General features: G+C 45.3%; 1 protein-coding gene across 1 annotated transcript; it reads left to right on the top strand.

The window, feature by feature from the left end:
- The first annotated feature begins 914 nt into the window (after positions 1-914).
- Positions 915-13,673, top strand: LOC135504709 (protein disulfide isomerase Creld1-like). The gene is made up of 11 exons (XM_064923503.1): positions 915-1,082; positions 1,793-1,923; positions 2,103-2,185; positions 2,589-2,699; positions 9,147-9,238; positions 9,312-9,491; positions 9,616-9,711; positions 9,813-9,896; positions 10,011-10,106; positions 10,525-10,665; positions 10,774-13,673. Exons 2-11 carry the CDS (start codon positions 1,807-1,809, stop codon positions 10,992-10,994), a joined length of 1,221 nt encoding a protein of 406 aa, XP_064779575.1. The 5' UTR covers positions 915-1,082; positions 1,793-1,806; the 3' UTR covers positions 10,995-13,673.
- Positions 13,674-14,558: the final 885 nt, after the last annotated feature.

The following is a 14,558-nucleotide window of genomic DNA, read 5'->3' as shown; positions in this document are numbered from 1 at the left end:
TAAACAACATCTTGTCATAGCTTGGTGGTAGTTTAACTAAATCTAAATCTCGGTAGTGTTTTCAGTAGTTTATTACTTTTTTTATTAGCTAATTTCTTGCTCAAAATATATAGTAGGCAAGAATTTCCTCACTTGAAATGTGTTTAATAGGCTAAATGACACTTTCTGTTAACATCTGACTCCAGAGCGATTTGTTCTTCCAATTTTTAGTCTGACATTTCAGATTTAGATAGGATCATTTTTCACGAAGTAGCTTGGCTGTAGTGAACTACTATTTCAAAATTACCTATCTAAAGCTAATTATTTATTTTATTAAAGGTAGCTATAGTGTAGCTTAACTTCTTCCAGTGTGAAGTAATTGGTAGTTTGGTAAACTATGATTTCAGAGTAGCTTCCCCAACACTGTTAAATTCTATTTTCTACATTTGTGTATTATGTTGTGGTGCATTGCTGTGACTGGGTGATTCATAATCAGTCATAGGTCTACAGTGGTTGTGACTAAATGCAGAACAACTACGGACGGGAGTAACAATTCGTAGCAGGTTAGCAGAGCATTTTTAGCTAAACCTAAATATTTTCTTAAACTTAACCGAATTATCCTAAACTGCTACATTAATTATCCTAACCTGCTGCATATGTTTTCCTAACCTTTAACGAACAAGTTACTTCCGGCCGTAGTTGTATACCACGTAGTCAACACCGTCTACAGGGGTTTGATTCATGTTCGTGTATTGGTCAAAATAAATGTTGAAATTGAAATTGGTCTGCTAAATCGTCTCAGGACAAACGATCATGTCGTTCAGGATCAAGGCACGCCCTTCTTGGTACTCGGCGAGTAATGATTGGTTTAAAACTGAGGTCCCAGTGGGATTGGGCGGTATCCTGCCAGCTGCGTCTCAACCAAAAATAGGCAGGAAAAAGCTACTAGAACCCCTGCATCAGCACCGGTCAGGAAACTACCGTAGATAATAAGGTGGCTGGTCAGTGAATGGCATGGTTGAACAACTGAACCGGTGAACCACGGTGTAATTGGATTACTACTGTGCTAACGACGCTCCCAGTCTATTGCGTGCAAACTGCAGGTAGGATTCAGCTCAGCATCATTCTTTAGAAGCAGAACATCTTTGTTGAAGCTAGGTGGCTAACATTAGCTATCCAGCTAGCTAAAAAAAGTGCATTAGTTATAGCAGCTAGCTAGTTAGCATAGTACATGTTCTGTCCTGCAGTGTACAGTAGGCAGCATCTCATATTACTTGCGCTGATCTGACGGGATTGAGGGTTATCGGATGTGACTGCGAACGGGACCTTGGCTAACGTTAACTAGACCTTGGAACCTTGGCTAACGTTAATGATGATGATCCTCTGGACCACAGCCTAGATGGCTCAGTCAGGACAACAACGTTAGTGAATTTAACTTGCTATGTTTTTGCTAAGCAGCAGAAGCGATGTAAAATAATCATCATTAATTAGTATTATCCTTAACAGGATCCAACTGGATTTGGCAATACATAGCTATGATTAGAGATAGAGTAAGTAAGTGGCACTGCATTGTTTACTAAAAAAGTATATAACTCATCCTCCTTTCTTTTCACACACTTTATTTAATCCTGCTGCCCGTCATTGTACACAGCAGTTTTCAAAGTATGATAAATGACTAGATTAGATTGATTGAAAGACACAGTAACAAATCGTGACATAACCACTGTGATGAAGAAATATCGGACTGTGTATCAGTAGTTAGGGTCAACTACTTTGTACTGAATCTCCTCTGTCCTCCGTGGCTGAGTGGTAGGTATAGTCCAAGCCATGTCGTGGATGTGGCCCCTGCTCCCTGCCCTGGTACTCTTTTCTGTGTTGTCTGTGGTTCGAGTACAGACTGCACCATGCCAGACCTGCCGCAAGCTCACTGACAGCTTCATCAAGGTAGAAGTTGTCTCTCATCCTGTACTCCCTCTTTGTTAGTTTGTCGGTCATATTGTACGTTTTTGTATCTGTTGGTATCTCTGTTTTGCTTATTACTCATGTCTCTTGTCGGTAGCTGCTATTTTACTCTCCTTGCTGTTCTGTTTTTGTATTCACCTGATGGTCTTTGTTTTTCCCAGGGACTGGATAAAACATCCAATAAGAATTTTGGGGGTGGCAACACTGCTTGGGAGGAGGAAAATCTGTCTAAATATGCTCGCAGGTACTATTGGCCCCACTATGCCTATGTCTCTAGAATCTCTACGAATAAGCAGTCTTTAGGACCTACAGTCTAATATCTGTGTTTATGCAGAGGCAAGTCCACAAGGCCTACTAATCTCTGACAAGCCTTAGCTTGAAGGGACAATGCACCATTGTCACTATAAAGGCTTGAATTTGATTCCTCTGACCTGATTCTGTTGTCCTTCTGATTAAGCCAAGGCAGACAAGACAAGAGCTTAGTACCCCTATGTTCTTACACAGTACAGCCTCTCATAATTGTGTGTGTGATACTTCTTGAGTGCATAATGTAGGATATAAGGATGTAGTATTTGTTTTATCTGTGCTATGTTCACTAGTGAAGTGTACTATATTACTCACTCTTCCCCTCCCATCCTCATTCTCAGTGAAACCAGGTTGCTGGAGATAGTGGAGGCAGCGTGTGAGAAATCAGACATAGACTGTAACAAACTGCTGGAGCAGATAGAGGACCAAGTGGAGACATGGTGGTTCCACCGGTATGATGCCACAGTGTGTCTGTTTGTATCTGACTGTAAATGCGTTAAATGCGGTACCAGTCAAAAGTCTGGACACACTTAATCATTCAAGGGTTTTTCTTTATTTTTACTATTCTACATTGTAGAATAATATTAAAGACATCAACTATGGAATAACACATATGGAATCATGTAGTAACCAAAAGAGTGTTAAACAAATCCAAATATATTTTAGATTCTTCAAAGTAGCCACCCTTTACCGCTTTGCACACTCTTGGCATTCTCTCAACCAGCTTCACCTGGAATGCTTTTCCAACATTCTTGAAGGAGTTCCAACATGCAGTGTAGCCTAGTGGTTAGAGCGTTGGACTAGTAACCGGAAGGTTGCGAGTTCAAACCCCCTAGCTGACAAGGTACAAATCTGTCGTTCTGCACCTGAACAGGCAGTTAACCCACTGTTCCCAGGCCGTCATTGAAAATAAGAATTTGTTCTTAACTGACTTGCCTGGTTAAATAAAATAGAAATAAATAAAATAAATGTGCTGAGCACTTATTGGCTGCTTTTCCTTCACTCTGCAGTCCAACTCCTCCTAAACAATCTCAATTGGGTTGAGGTTAGGTGATTGCAGAGGCCAGGTCATCTGATGCAGTATTATATCACTCTCCTTCTTGGTCAAATAGCCCTTACACAGCCTGGAGGTGTGTTGGGTCATTGTCCTGTTGAAAAACAAATGATAGTCCCACTAAATGCAAACCAGATGTGTTACGGTTTTCTAGGTGTGAAGGAGAGTCGGACCAAAATGCGGCGTGTAGATTACGATCCATGTTTAATAAACAAACGTGAACACGAATCAATTACAAAACAACAAACACAATGAACGTAACGAAAACCGAAACAGCCTATACTGGTGTAAATAAACACAGAACAGGGACATCAGGACAATCACCCACGAAACACTCAAAGAATATGGCTGCCTAAATATGGTTCCCAATCAGAGACAACGATAAACACCTGCCTCTGATTGAGAACCACTTCAGACAGCCATAGACTTATCTAGAACACCCCACTAAGCTACAATACCAATACAAAACACACCACATACAAAAACCCATGCCACACCCTGTCCTGACCAAATAAATGAAGAAAAACACAAAATACTTTGACGAGGGCGTGACAGAACCCCCCCCCCAAGGTGCGGACTCCCGGACGCACACCAAAAGCCATAGGGGAGGGTCCGGGTGGGCGTCTGTCCATGGTGGCGGTGCGGGACGTGGACCCCATTCTATCAAAGTCTTAGTCCCTCCTCCTCACGTCCTTAGAAAGTCCACCCTCTCTGCCGACCATGGCCTAGTTGTCCTCACCCAGAACCCCACTGGACTGAGGGGCAGCTCGGGACTGAGAGGAAGCTTAGGCAGGTAGTTGGATCTGGAAGAGTCTGGCTGACTGGCGGATCTGGAAGAGTCTGGCGGATCTGGAAGAGTCTGGCAGATCCTGGAAGTGTCTGGCTGACTGGCAGATCCTGGAAGAGTTTGGCTGACTGGCAGATCCTGGAAGAGACTGACAGATCTGGTTGCTCCATGCTGACTGGCGGCTCTGGCTGCTCCATGCAGACTGGCGGCTCTGGCGGCTTCTTGCAGACTGGCAGCTCTGGCAGCTCCATGCAGACTGGCAGCTCCTTTTTTTTAAACCTTTATTTAACCAGGCAAGTCAGTTAAGAACAAATTCTTATTTTCAATGACGGCCTAGGAACAGTGTTTCAATGACGGCCTAGGAACAATGACGGCCTGTTCAGAGGCAGAACGACAGATTTGTACCTTGTCTGCTCGGGGGTTTGAACTTGCAACCTTCCGGTTACTAGTCCAACACTCTAACCACTAGGCTACCCTGCCGCCTCCTTGCAGACTGGCAGCTCCTTGTATACTGGCAGCTCTGGCTGCTCCATGCAGACCGACAGATCTGGATGCTCCATGCAGACTGGCTGCTCCATGCAGACTGGCAGCTCTGGCTGCTTCATGCAGACTGGCAGCTCTGGCTGCTTCATGCAGACTGGCAGCTCTGGCTGCTTCATGCAGACTGGCAGCTCTGGCTGCTTTATGCAGACTGGCGGCTCTGGCTGCTCCATGCAGACTGGCTGCTCCATGCAGACTGGCAGCTCTGGCTGCTTCATGCAGACTGGCAGCTCTGGCTGCTTTATGCAGACTGGCGGCTCTGGCTGCTCCATGCAGACTGGCTGCTCCATGCAGACTGGCAGCTCTGGCTGCTCCATGCAGACTGGCGGCTCTGGCTGCTCCATGCAGACTGGCGGCTCTGGCTGCTCCATGCTGACTGGCGGCTCTGGCTGCTCCATGCTGACTGGCGGCTCTGGCTGCTCCATGCTGACTGGAGGCTCTGGCTGCTCCATGCTGGACTGGCTGCTCCATGCTGACTGGCTGCTCCATGCTGACTGGCGGCTCTGGCTGCTCCATGCTGACTGGCGGCTCTGGCGGCTTCTTGCAGACTGGCGGCTCTGGCGGCTCCATGCCGACTGGCAGCTCTGGCAGCTCCTTGCAGACTGGCAGCTCCTTGCAGACTGGCAGCTCTAGCTGCTCCATGTATACTGGCAGCTCTGGCTGCTCCATGCAGACCGACAGCTCTGGCTGCTCCATGCAGACTGGCTGCTCCATGCAGACTGGCAGCTCTGGCTGCTTCATGCAGACTGGCAGCTCTGGCTGCTTCATGCAGACTGGCAGCTCTGGCTGCTTCATGCAGACTAGCAGCTCTGGCTGCTCCATGCAGACTGGCAGCTCTGGCTGCTCCATGCAGACTGGCAGCTCTGGCTGCTCCATGCAGACTGGCAGCTCTGGCTGCTCCATGCAGACTGGCAGCTCTGGCTGCTTCATGCAGACTGGCAGCTCTGGCTACTTCATGCAGACTGGCAGCTCTGGCTGCTCCATGCAGACTGGCAGCTCTGGCTGCTCCATGCAGACTGGCAGCTCTGGCTGAGCTGAACAGGCAGGAGACTCCAGCAGCGCTGTAGAGGAGGAAGGCTCTGGCAGCGCTAAACAGGCGGGAGACTCCGGCAGCGCAGGAGAGGAGGAAGGCTCTGACAGCGCTGAACAGGCGAAGCGCACTGAAGGCCTGATGCGTGGCGCTGGCACTGGTGGTACTGGGCCGAGGACACGCACAGGAAGCCTGGTGCGGGGAGCTGCCACCGGAGGGCTCGGTGTGTGGAGGTGGCACAGGATGGGCTAGACTGTGAAGGCGTACTGGAGATCTTGAGAGCAGGGCTGGCACAGGACGTGCAAGGCTAGGGAGGTGCACAGGAGGCCTGGTGCGTGAGGCTGGCACCATCTTCACCAGCCGACTAACACGCACCTCAGGACGAGTATGGAGCGCTGACCCAGGTGCCATCAAATCCCCGACACGCTCCGTCGGGTGAATTCCATGCTTAAAGCACCAATACAGCAACTCCCTCATTTCTCTCTCCTCCAATTTCCCCATTAACTCCTTCAGTCTCTGCTTCGCTCACCTCCAACACCGGCTCTGGTTCTGGTCTCCTCCTTGACTCCTCACGAGAAACAGGGAGAGTTGGCTCAGGTCTGACTCCTGACTCTGCCACCCCCAAGACATTTTTGGGGCTGACTCTCGGGCTTCCTTCCGCGCCGCCGTGCTTGTCTCTCCAACTCCATTCTCCTATAACTCTTTTCGCACTGCTCCAGCTAATCCCAGGCGGGCTCCGGCACTCTCCCTGGGTCGACCGCCCACCTGTCTATTTCCTCCCAAGTCGTATACTCCAAACTTTGTTGCTCCTGCTGCCGCTGTTACTTCTCCTGCTGCTCCTGCCTGTTGACACGCCGCTTGGTCCTGTTGTGGTGGGTGATTCTGTTACGGTTTTCTAGGTGTGAAGGAGAGTCGGACCAAAATGTGGCGTGTAGATTACGATCCATGTTTAATAAACAAACGTGAACACAAATCAATTACAAAACAACAAACACAATGAGCGTAACGAAAACCGAAACAGCCTATACTGGTGTAAATAAACACAGAACAGGGACATCAGGACAATCACCCACGAAACACTCAAAGAATATGGCTGCCTAAATATGGTTCCCAATCAGAGACAACGATGAACACCTGCCTCTGATTGAGAACCACTTCAGACAGCCATAGACCTATCTAGAACACCCCACTAAGCTACAATCCCAATACAAAACCCGCCACATACAAAAACCCATGCCACACCCTGGCCTGACCAAATAAATGAAGAAAAACACAAAATACTTCGACCAGGGCATGACAAGATGGGATGGCGTATCGCTGTAGAATGATTCACAGTCTCTGAACAGTTGATGTTGAGATGTGTCTGTTACTTGAACTCTGAAGCATTTATTTGGGCTGCAATCGGAGATGCAGTTAACTCTTATGAACTTATCCTCTGCTGCAGAGGATAACTCTGGGTCTTCCTTTCCTGTGGCGGTCCTCATGAGAGACAGTTTCATCATAGCGATTGATGGTTTTTGTGACTTCACTTGAAGAAACCTTTCAAAGTTCTTGAAATTTTCCGTATTGACTGACCTTCATGTCTTGCAGTAATGATGGACTGTCGTTTCTCTTTGCTTATTTGAGCTGTTCTTGCCATAATATGGACTTGGTCTTTAACCAAATAGGGCTGTCTTCTGTATACCACCCCTACTTTGTCACAACACAACTGATTGTCTCTAACTCATTAAGAAGCAAAGAAATTCCACAAATTCACTTTTAACAGGGCAAACCTGTTATTTGAAATGCATGAAGCTGGTTGAGAGAATGCCAAGAGTGTGCAAAGCGGTAAAGGGTGGCTACTTTGAAGAATCTCATTTTTGATTTGTTGAACTTTTTTTTTGGTTACTTCATAGTTTTTAATGTCTTCACTATTATTCTACAATATAGTAAAACAATATTAAAAACCTTTGAGTGAGTGTCCAAACTTTTGACTGGTACTGTGTATACACTCCCCTCCGTATGCATTTGGACAGTGAAGGAACATTTTTATTTGGCTCTATACTCCAGTTTTGTTTGTTTTTTTAGATCAAATGTGCCATATGAGGCACATCATTTCACCTTTTATTTGAGGGCATTTTCATATCTGTTTTTAGAAATCAAAGCACTTTTAGTCTAGTCTAGTATCTAGTCCCCACATTTGGACAAATTCACTTACGGCGTATTAAAGTAGTTAAACGTTTAGGATTTGGTTCCATATTCCTTGCACTCGATGACTATATGAAGCTTGTTGGATGGAGTTTGTTTGTTTTGGTTGTTTCGGATTATATTTAGCCGAATAGGAACTGAATGGTGAACAATACATCTGGTGTGTCATTTTGGAGTCACTTTTATTGTAAATAAGAATGTGTTTTTAAATTATATATTTTTTAAACTTCTACATTCATGTGGATGCTCTCATGATTATGGATAATTATAATTTAATTGTGAAAATGATGAGTGAGAAAGTTAGATGCTCAAAGACCATACCCCTTCAAAATGCTAACTTGTTATTGGTAACAGTGAGAAGTTAGATGTTTCTCACTCATCATTATTCAGGATTTTCTTAGTCTTGGCATTATCAGAATTAGTTTAGAAGTCTTCACAAACATCTTATTTACTCACGTAGAAAGAAATTACTCCAGTTATCATTTACCATTCAGTTCCTATTGGGCAAAACAACCCATAACACAACCAAATCAAACTTCAAATATCACAAACTTGATGTAGTCATTGCGTGCTAGGACCAAATACTAAACTTTTGACTACTTTAATACAATATAAGGAAATTTGTTCAAATACGTATGACTAAATACACAAAGTGCTATCATTTCTAAATGATAAAACAGATATGTATTAAAATACCCTCAAGTAAAGGGTGACATCTGTAATGTCGTCTCATGAAACATTTGATCTCAAATCAAAAATGCTGGAGTATAGTCAAATTTCAGTGTCTAGATTGTAGCTTCACTGTCCAAATATCTATGGAGGAGAGTGTATACAGTGCAGTGAAAAAGTATTGCAAAGACCCAAACGGCGTTCCATACTTTCTACTTTTGAATGCAAGAGTGGGCCAAAATTCCTCCACAGCGATCTGAGAGACTGATCGACAGCTACAGGAAGCATTTGGTTGCAGTCATTGCAGCTAAAGGTGGCACAACCACTTATTGCGTGTAAGTGGGCAATTACTTTTCACACAGGAAAATTGGGTGTTGCATAACTTTTTGTTAATTAAATAAACAAGTATCACTTTTTTTGTTATTTGTGAACTCCGGTTCCATTTATCTAATATTAGGTTTTGGTTGAAGATTTGATAACATAGAGAATCAAACGGGGCAAATAATTTTTCACAGCACTGTAACTGTTCTGTGTCAATGTACATGCACACCTAAGCAGTATGTTATTTGTTTGTGTGTGCTTGTCCTTCCTCTCATCACTGATCTTGTCACTGTCTGTCTCTGTGTGCGTAGGCAGCAAGAGGCTCCAGACCTATTTGAGTGGTTGTGTATAGAAGAGCTCACGCTCTGCTGTCCCCCGGGACATTTTGGACCAGACTGCAAAGGTACTGCCCACACACACACACACACACACACACACAGTCACTGTATTAACCGAGTGTTGTTGTTGTGCTGCAGAGTGTCTGTCTGGTCCTGGAGGGGTGTGTGGTGGTCTGGGCCGCTGTGAAGGAGAGGGCACGCGTCTGGGAGATGGAGAGTGTGTGTGTGACCCGGGGTACTTCGGTCAGCTGTGTCAGAGCTGTGCAGACGGCTATTACAGAGAGAAGAGTTCCAATCACAGCACACCAGCCTGCGCAGGTAGCCAGTCAGAAACAGTTTGCCTATCTGATCATCAACGAGACAGCCTGGCTCATATATTATCAAGCAATCTCATGTAGAATGCTCACAAACCAATAATTTCTCCTCTGTGTAATGTCTTTAGCATGCTACCGCTCTTGTAAAAAGTGCTCAGGGCCAGAGAACTACAAATGTCTGGAATGCAAACCTGGGTGGCTCTTCCATGACAACAAGTGTGTTGGTGAGTATTTGGCTTTTGTGTGTGTTTGTTCAAGCGTAATGTCGTCCGTTGGTTTTCGTACTGTGCCTGTGTTTAACTCCTGCTGTGTGTGTTGTTTCTAGACACTGATGAGTGTGGCACAGAGCTGGCTCGATGTTCCTCCAACACCTATTGCCACAACACAGATGGATCGTACGAGTGCAGAGGTACTGTAGGCTCTCCCTCTACTATCTGCTAGTAACAGAGTAATGACTAATCCTGTTTGTTGTTGGTAGACCTGTGTGCTGACCCAGTTCTCTGTCCTCTCTTGTCTGTGCCAGGCTGTGACCAGGCATGTGTGGGCTGTATGGGCAGTGGTCCGGCCCGCTGTAAGAAATGTGCTCGGGGATACAAGCTCAGAGGAGCCAAATGTCTCGGTGAGGGAACCTGGCTGTGTCTCCATTTACTGTCTGTCTGTGTGGCTCCCTTTACTATATGATTCTGCTCAGGGGTGCAACGTTCATTGGGGACGGGGTGGACATGCCCCCCCCCCACGTTCTGAAATGACATTTTTGCCCACCCAAGTTTTATCATTGGAATGTGATACAAAACAAGGCAACGGAGTGCTTTGGGACCATACGGACGCCTCTGAGTGGTCGGGTAGGCTGTTTGGAGTGTTAATCTGACTGAATTAAACAATTATGTCCGCCCCACTTCTAAAACCAAACTTGCGTCCCTGATTCAGCCAATCAGATGAACCTTTTTATTAAAGCAGTCGGGCTTTCTCAACTACTTGTATTATACACTCTTGTCATGCGGGTCACTCTGTCCAGCTTTTCTTTCTCTCCCACCCAGATGTGGATGAGTGTAGTGAGAGGGCGATAGCATGTCCAGGGCTGAATGAGGCGTGTTTCAATGACGAGGGGTCCTTCCGCTGTGAATGTGCTGACGGCTTCATTCATAGAGACAGCATCTGTGTGGAGAACCATCCACTGAGTAAGTGACACACACATACACAAACACGTGATAGTTATGTCTGCATGACCTCCACCCCACAGCATCACAAACATGATATTTCTCTCTTCCTCGCGATCGCTCCATCAGGTGGTCCAGAGAAGGGTCTGTTTGATGACATGACTGATGACGAGGTCCTGGTCCTGCAGCAGATGTTCTTTGGCGTGGTCATCTGTGCCCTAGCAACGCTCGCCGCCAAGGGCGACATGGTCTTTACCGCGATCTTCATCGGGGGCGTGGCCGCCATGGCTGGATACTGGCTGTCAGAGAAGGGCGACCGCATGCTGGACGGCTTCCTAAAGGGACGCTAGTCTACCAGGAGCTCGGGATACAGGACAGAGGAAGGAACTCTTGAATGCAAACCAATGAGGGTGACAAAGACTGAGGGGTGACGGCTACAGGAATGCTAGACAATCAGGGATGTACTATACTACTTTGGGGGTGTTGGCTTGGGATGATTGTGGGTCTTCTGGATTGTGAACCTTTGCGATAAGAGACCTTGGAGCTTAGTGAAATTAGAGAGCTCAATGGAGGAATGAAAATAGAAGACCGGGTACTACTTGATCCAAGAATACTGAAAAGACGCTGGATTGTCTTTCTGCACTGATATGGGAGACCAAAACCCAAGCCTCTTGCCTCAACTCATGGAATCCCCCCCCAAAAATTCCACTGAATTTCAGCCATGACCCAAAAGGACCAGCTGACATGATTCTCTCGTTGTGTTGACGAGGACAAGGCTGGAGATCACTCTGTCATGATGAAAAGGCAGGGCGTGCAGGTCGGATAAGACCACTACTGATTGTTACCAAGTTATTATGCATTTGTATCTTCTACTGAGCAAAATATTGCTCCAAAATGATGTCTGTTCATTTCCACACATCCCAACCCAAACTTAGCTATCCCTCTTACCTCATCAGTATTCTACTGTTCATCATTTCACCTTATACTGAGGAACAGCGGTGTTTCCCTGGTAATGGAAGGTGATATGGGATGGTCAGTGGGGTGTTGAAGCACTAAAGACTGCTGCTATAGTGGACATGGGAAATGTGTAGGAAAGGACAGATGCTTCCTGTTGCACCAGTGAAATTATGTCCAATGTTATAACACTATTTATAATCGCGTCCCTATTATGACTGTGTTTTTGCACAAACGTATTCTTACTGTATGAATGCATGAGAAAGGCGATACTGTATGTATTTATTATCCTGATTGGCATGAAAGACTGAACTTTATAGAGCTGCTTGTTTCCCCCTTAAACTGTTCAAACAGGATGGATACAAGGATCATCACTTCTGTGTCACCACCCCAAACCCTAGTGCCTGAGCAGTGTGCATGAGAAAGCAAGAGAGTAAAAGGCAGCAGTCCTAGTGAAGATGTCACCCATTGTATCGTTTTGCAATAATTCATTTCTGAACATAATTTTTTTTGCAAAAACCTTAAAAGATTTTTATTCTGTATCTGATATGTGTGTGATCAGCACCAGGCAAAATGGGGTACTGTACAGTCGTGGCCAAAGTTTTAGAATGACACACATATTAATTTTCAAAGTCTGCGGCCTCAGTTTGTATGATGGCACTTTGCATATACTCCAGAATGTTATGAAGAGTGATCAGATGAATTGTAATTAATTGCAAAGTCCCTCTTTGCCATGCAAATTAACTGAATCCCCCCAAAAAAATTTCCACTGAATTTCAGCCGTGACCCAAAAGGACCAGCTGACATGATTCTCTCGTTAACACAGGTGTGAGTGTTGACGAGGACAAGGCTGGAGATCACTCTGTCATGATGGAGTTCGAATAACAGACTGGAAGCTTCAAAAGGAGGGTGGTGCTTGGAATCATTGTTCTTCCTCTGTCAACCATGGTTACCTGCAAGGAAACACATTCCGTCATCATTGCTTTGCACAAAACGGGATTCACGGGCAAGGATATTGCTGCCAGTAATTTTGCACCTAAATCAACCATTTATCAGATCATCAAGAACTTCCAAGGAGAGCAGTTCAGTTGTTGTGAAGAAGGCTTCAGGGCGCCCAAGAAAGTCCAGCAAGCACCAGGACAGTCTCCTAAAGTAGATTCAGCTGCGGGATCGGAGCACCACCAGTACAGAGCGTGCTCAGGAATGGCAGCAGGCAGGTGTGAGTGCATCTGCACGCACAGTGAGGTGAAGACTTTTGGAGGATGGCCTGGTGTCAAGGGCAGCAAAGAAGCCACTTCTCTCCAGGAAAAACATCAGGGACAGACTGATATTTTGCAAAAGATACAGGGATTGGACTGCTGAGGACTGGGGTAAAGTAATTTTCTCTGATGAATCCCCTTTCCGATTGTTTGGGGCATCCGGAAAAAAGCTTGTCCGAAGAAGACAAGGTGAGCGCTACCATCAGTCCTGTGTCATGCCAACAGGAAAGCATCCTGAGACCATTCATGTGTGGGGTTGCTTCTCAGCCAAGGGAGTGGGCTCACTCACAATTTTGCCTAAGAACACAGCTATGAATAAAGAATGGTACCAACACAGCCCCCGAGAGCAACTTCTCCGAACCATCCAGGAACAGTTTGGTGACGAACAACAACAAACTCCAAGCATTGATTATGCAAGAATGGGCTGCCAACAGTCAGGATGTGGCCCAGAAGTTAATTGACAGCATGCCAGGGTGGATTGCAGAGGTCTTGAAAAGAAGGGTCAACACTTTAAATATTGACTCTGCATCAACTTCATGTAATTGTCAATAAAAGCCTTTGACACTTGTGAAATGCTTGTAATTGTACTTCAGTATTCCCTAGTAACATCTGACAAAAATATCTAGACACTGAACCAGCAATGTTTGGAAATTAATTTGTCTCATTCTCCAAACTTTTTGCCATGACTGTGCACAAGTGTATTTTATCAGAACTGTGTCAACATGTGCATCCACTCAATCCCAACACGTTGTTCCACCCTCATCCTGAGTATCTACTAAAGCTAGTGCGCTTAGAATAAAACATTTATTCAAATTATATTTTTTTCATTTTCAATAATTTTTTATTTTATTTTATTGTTAATCATGTCCTTAGGTTCCAGAACCAGTATGTGTGTATGTTAGGCCTAAGATTCCCAGCTGCACTTACTTGCATTATGACCATTATTTAAAAAAAAAAAATTCCCCCAGAGTGCTATTTTCTTTACAATATCCTTTCACCATTTTTATTTGACATGTTGAAATGAACTAAAAGCAATTTAATTTGAACTACTGCTGCTCATTGCTGAAGACCTTACTAAAACACTGCTGTTGCATGTAGGCGATAGATGAAAGCCATTCAAGGAAACAGACCGCTGCGCCACTCAGGAGCTACTATCTAAGACACTGCATCTAGAAGTGTCACTACAGACCCTGGTTCGATTCCAGCCAGTATCACAACTGGCCGTGATTGGGAGTCCCATAGGGCGGCACACAATTGGCCCAGCGTCGTTAGGGTTTGGCTGGAGTAGGCCGTCATTGTAAATAAGAATTTGTTTGAAACTGACTTGCCTAATTAAATAACCCTAACCCTAAATATAGTAAAGTCCCCTATAAAGCTAGCTATGGAAAAAGAGAAAATGTGTGAACAGAGGTGTGTGCTTCTATTTCAGTGTGCCGCTCCAATTAATGGGGTTGTGGCGTAGCAGTTCTCTCTCCATCAGGGCCTCCTGAGAGCGAATCAGTGCCCTGTCCATCCAGCTCTGCTCCATCAGCTACACCACACACACAAAAGAGAAGAGTATGAGTAAAAAAAATATCACATTAGGACGAAGTCAGTGGAGACTGCTGAGGGGAGGACAGCACGTAATAATGGCCGGAACAGAGCAAATGAAATGCCATCAAACACATGGAAACCATGGGTTCGATACCATTCTGCTCCAGC

This window comes from Oncorhynchus masou, chromosome 18 (genome assembly GCF_036934945.1).
Source record: "Oncorhynchus masou masou isolate Uvic2021 chromosome 18, UVic_Omas_1.1, whole genome shotgun sequence".
Classification (NCBI taxonomy): Eukaryota; Metazoa; Chordata; class Actinopteri; order Salmoniformes; family Salmonidae; genus Oncorhynchus; species Oncorhynchus masou.
The sequence above is the reverse complement of the archived record's forward strand: the minus strand, read 5'-3'. Positions and strand labels throughout refer to the sequence as shown.

What these genes read in the sequence shown, in the direction of transcription:
- LOC135504709 (XM_064923503.1), top strand. Translation starts at nt 1,807, where the DNA reads ATGTCGTGGATGTGGCCCCTGCTCCCTGCCCTGGTACTCTTTTCTGTG. An exon ending in GAGACATGGTGGTTCCACCG is followed by an intron (nt 2,700 to 9,146) that starts GTATGATGCCAC and finishes CTGTGTGCGTAG; the next exon opens with GCAGCAAGAGGCTCCAGACC. An exon ending in TGTGGAGAACCATCCACTGA is followed by an intron (nt 10,666 to 10,773) that starts GTAAGTGACACA and finishes TCGCTCCATCAG; the next exon opens with GTGGTCCAGAGAAGGGTCTG.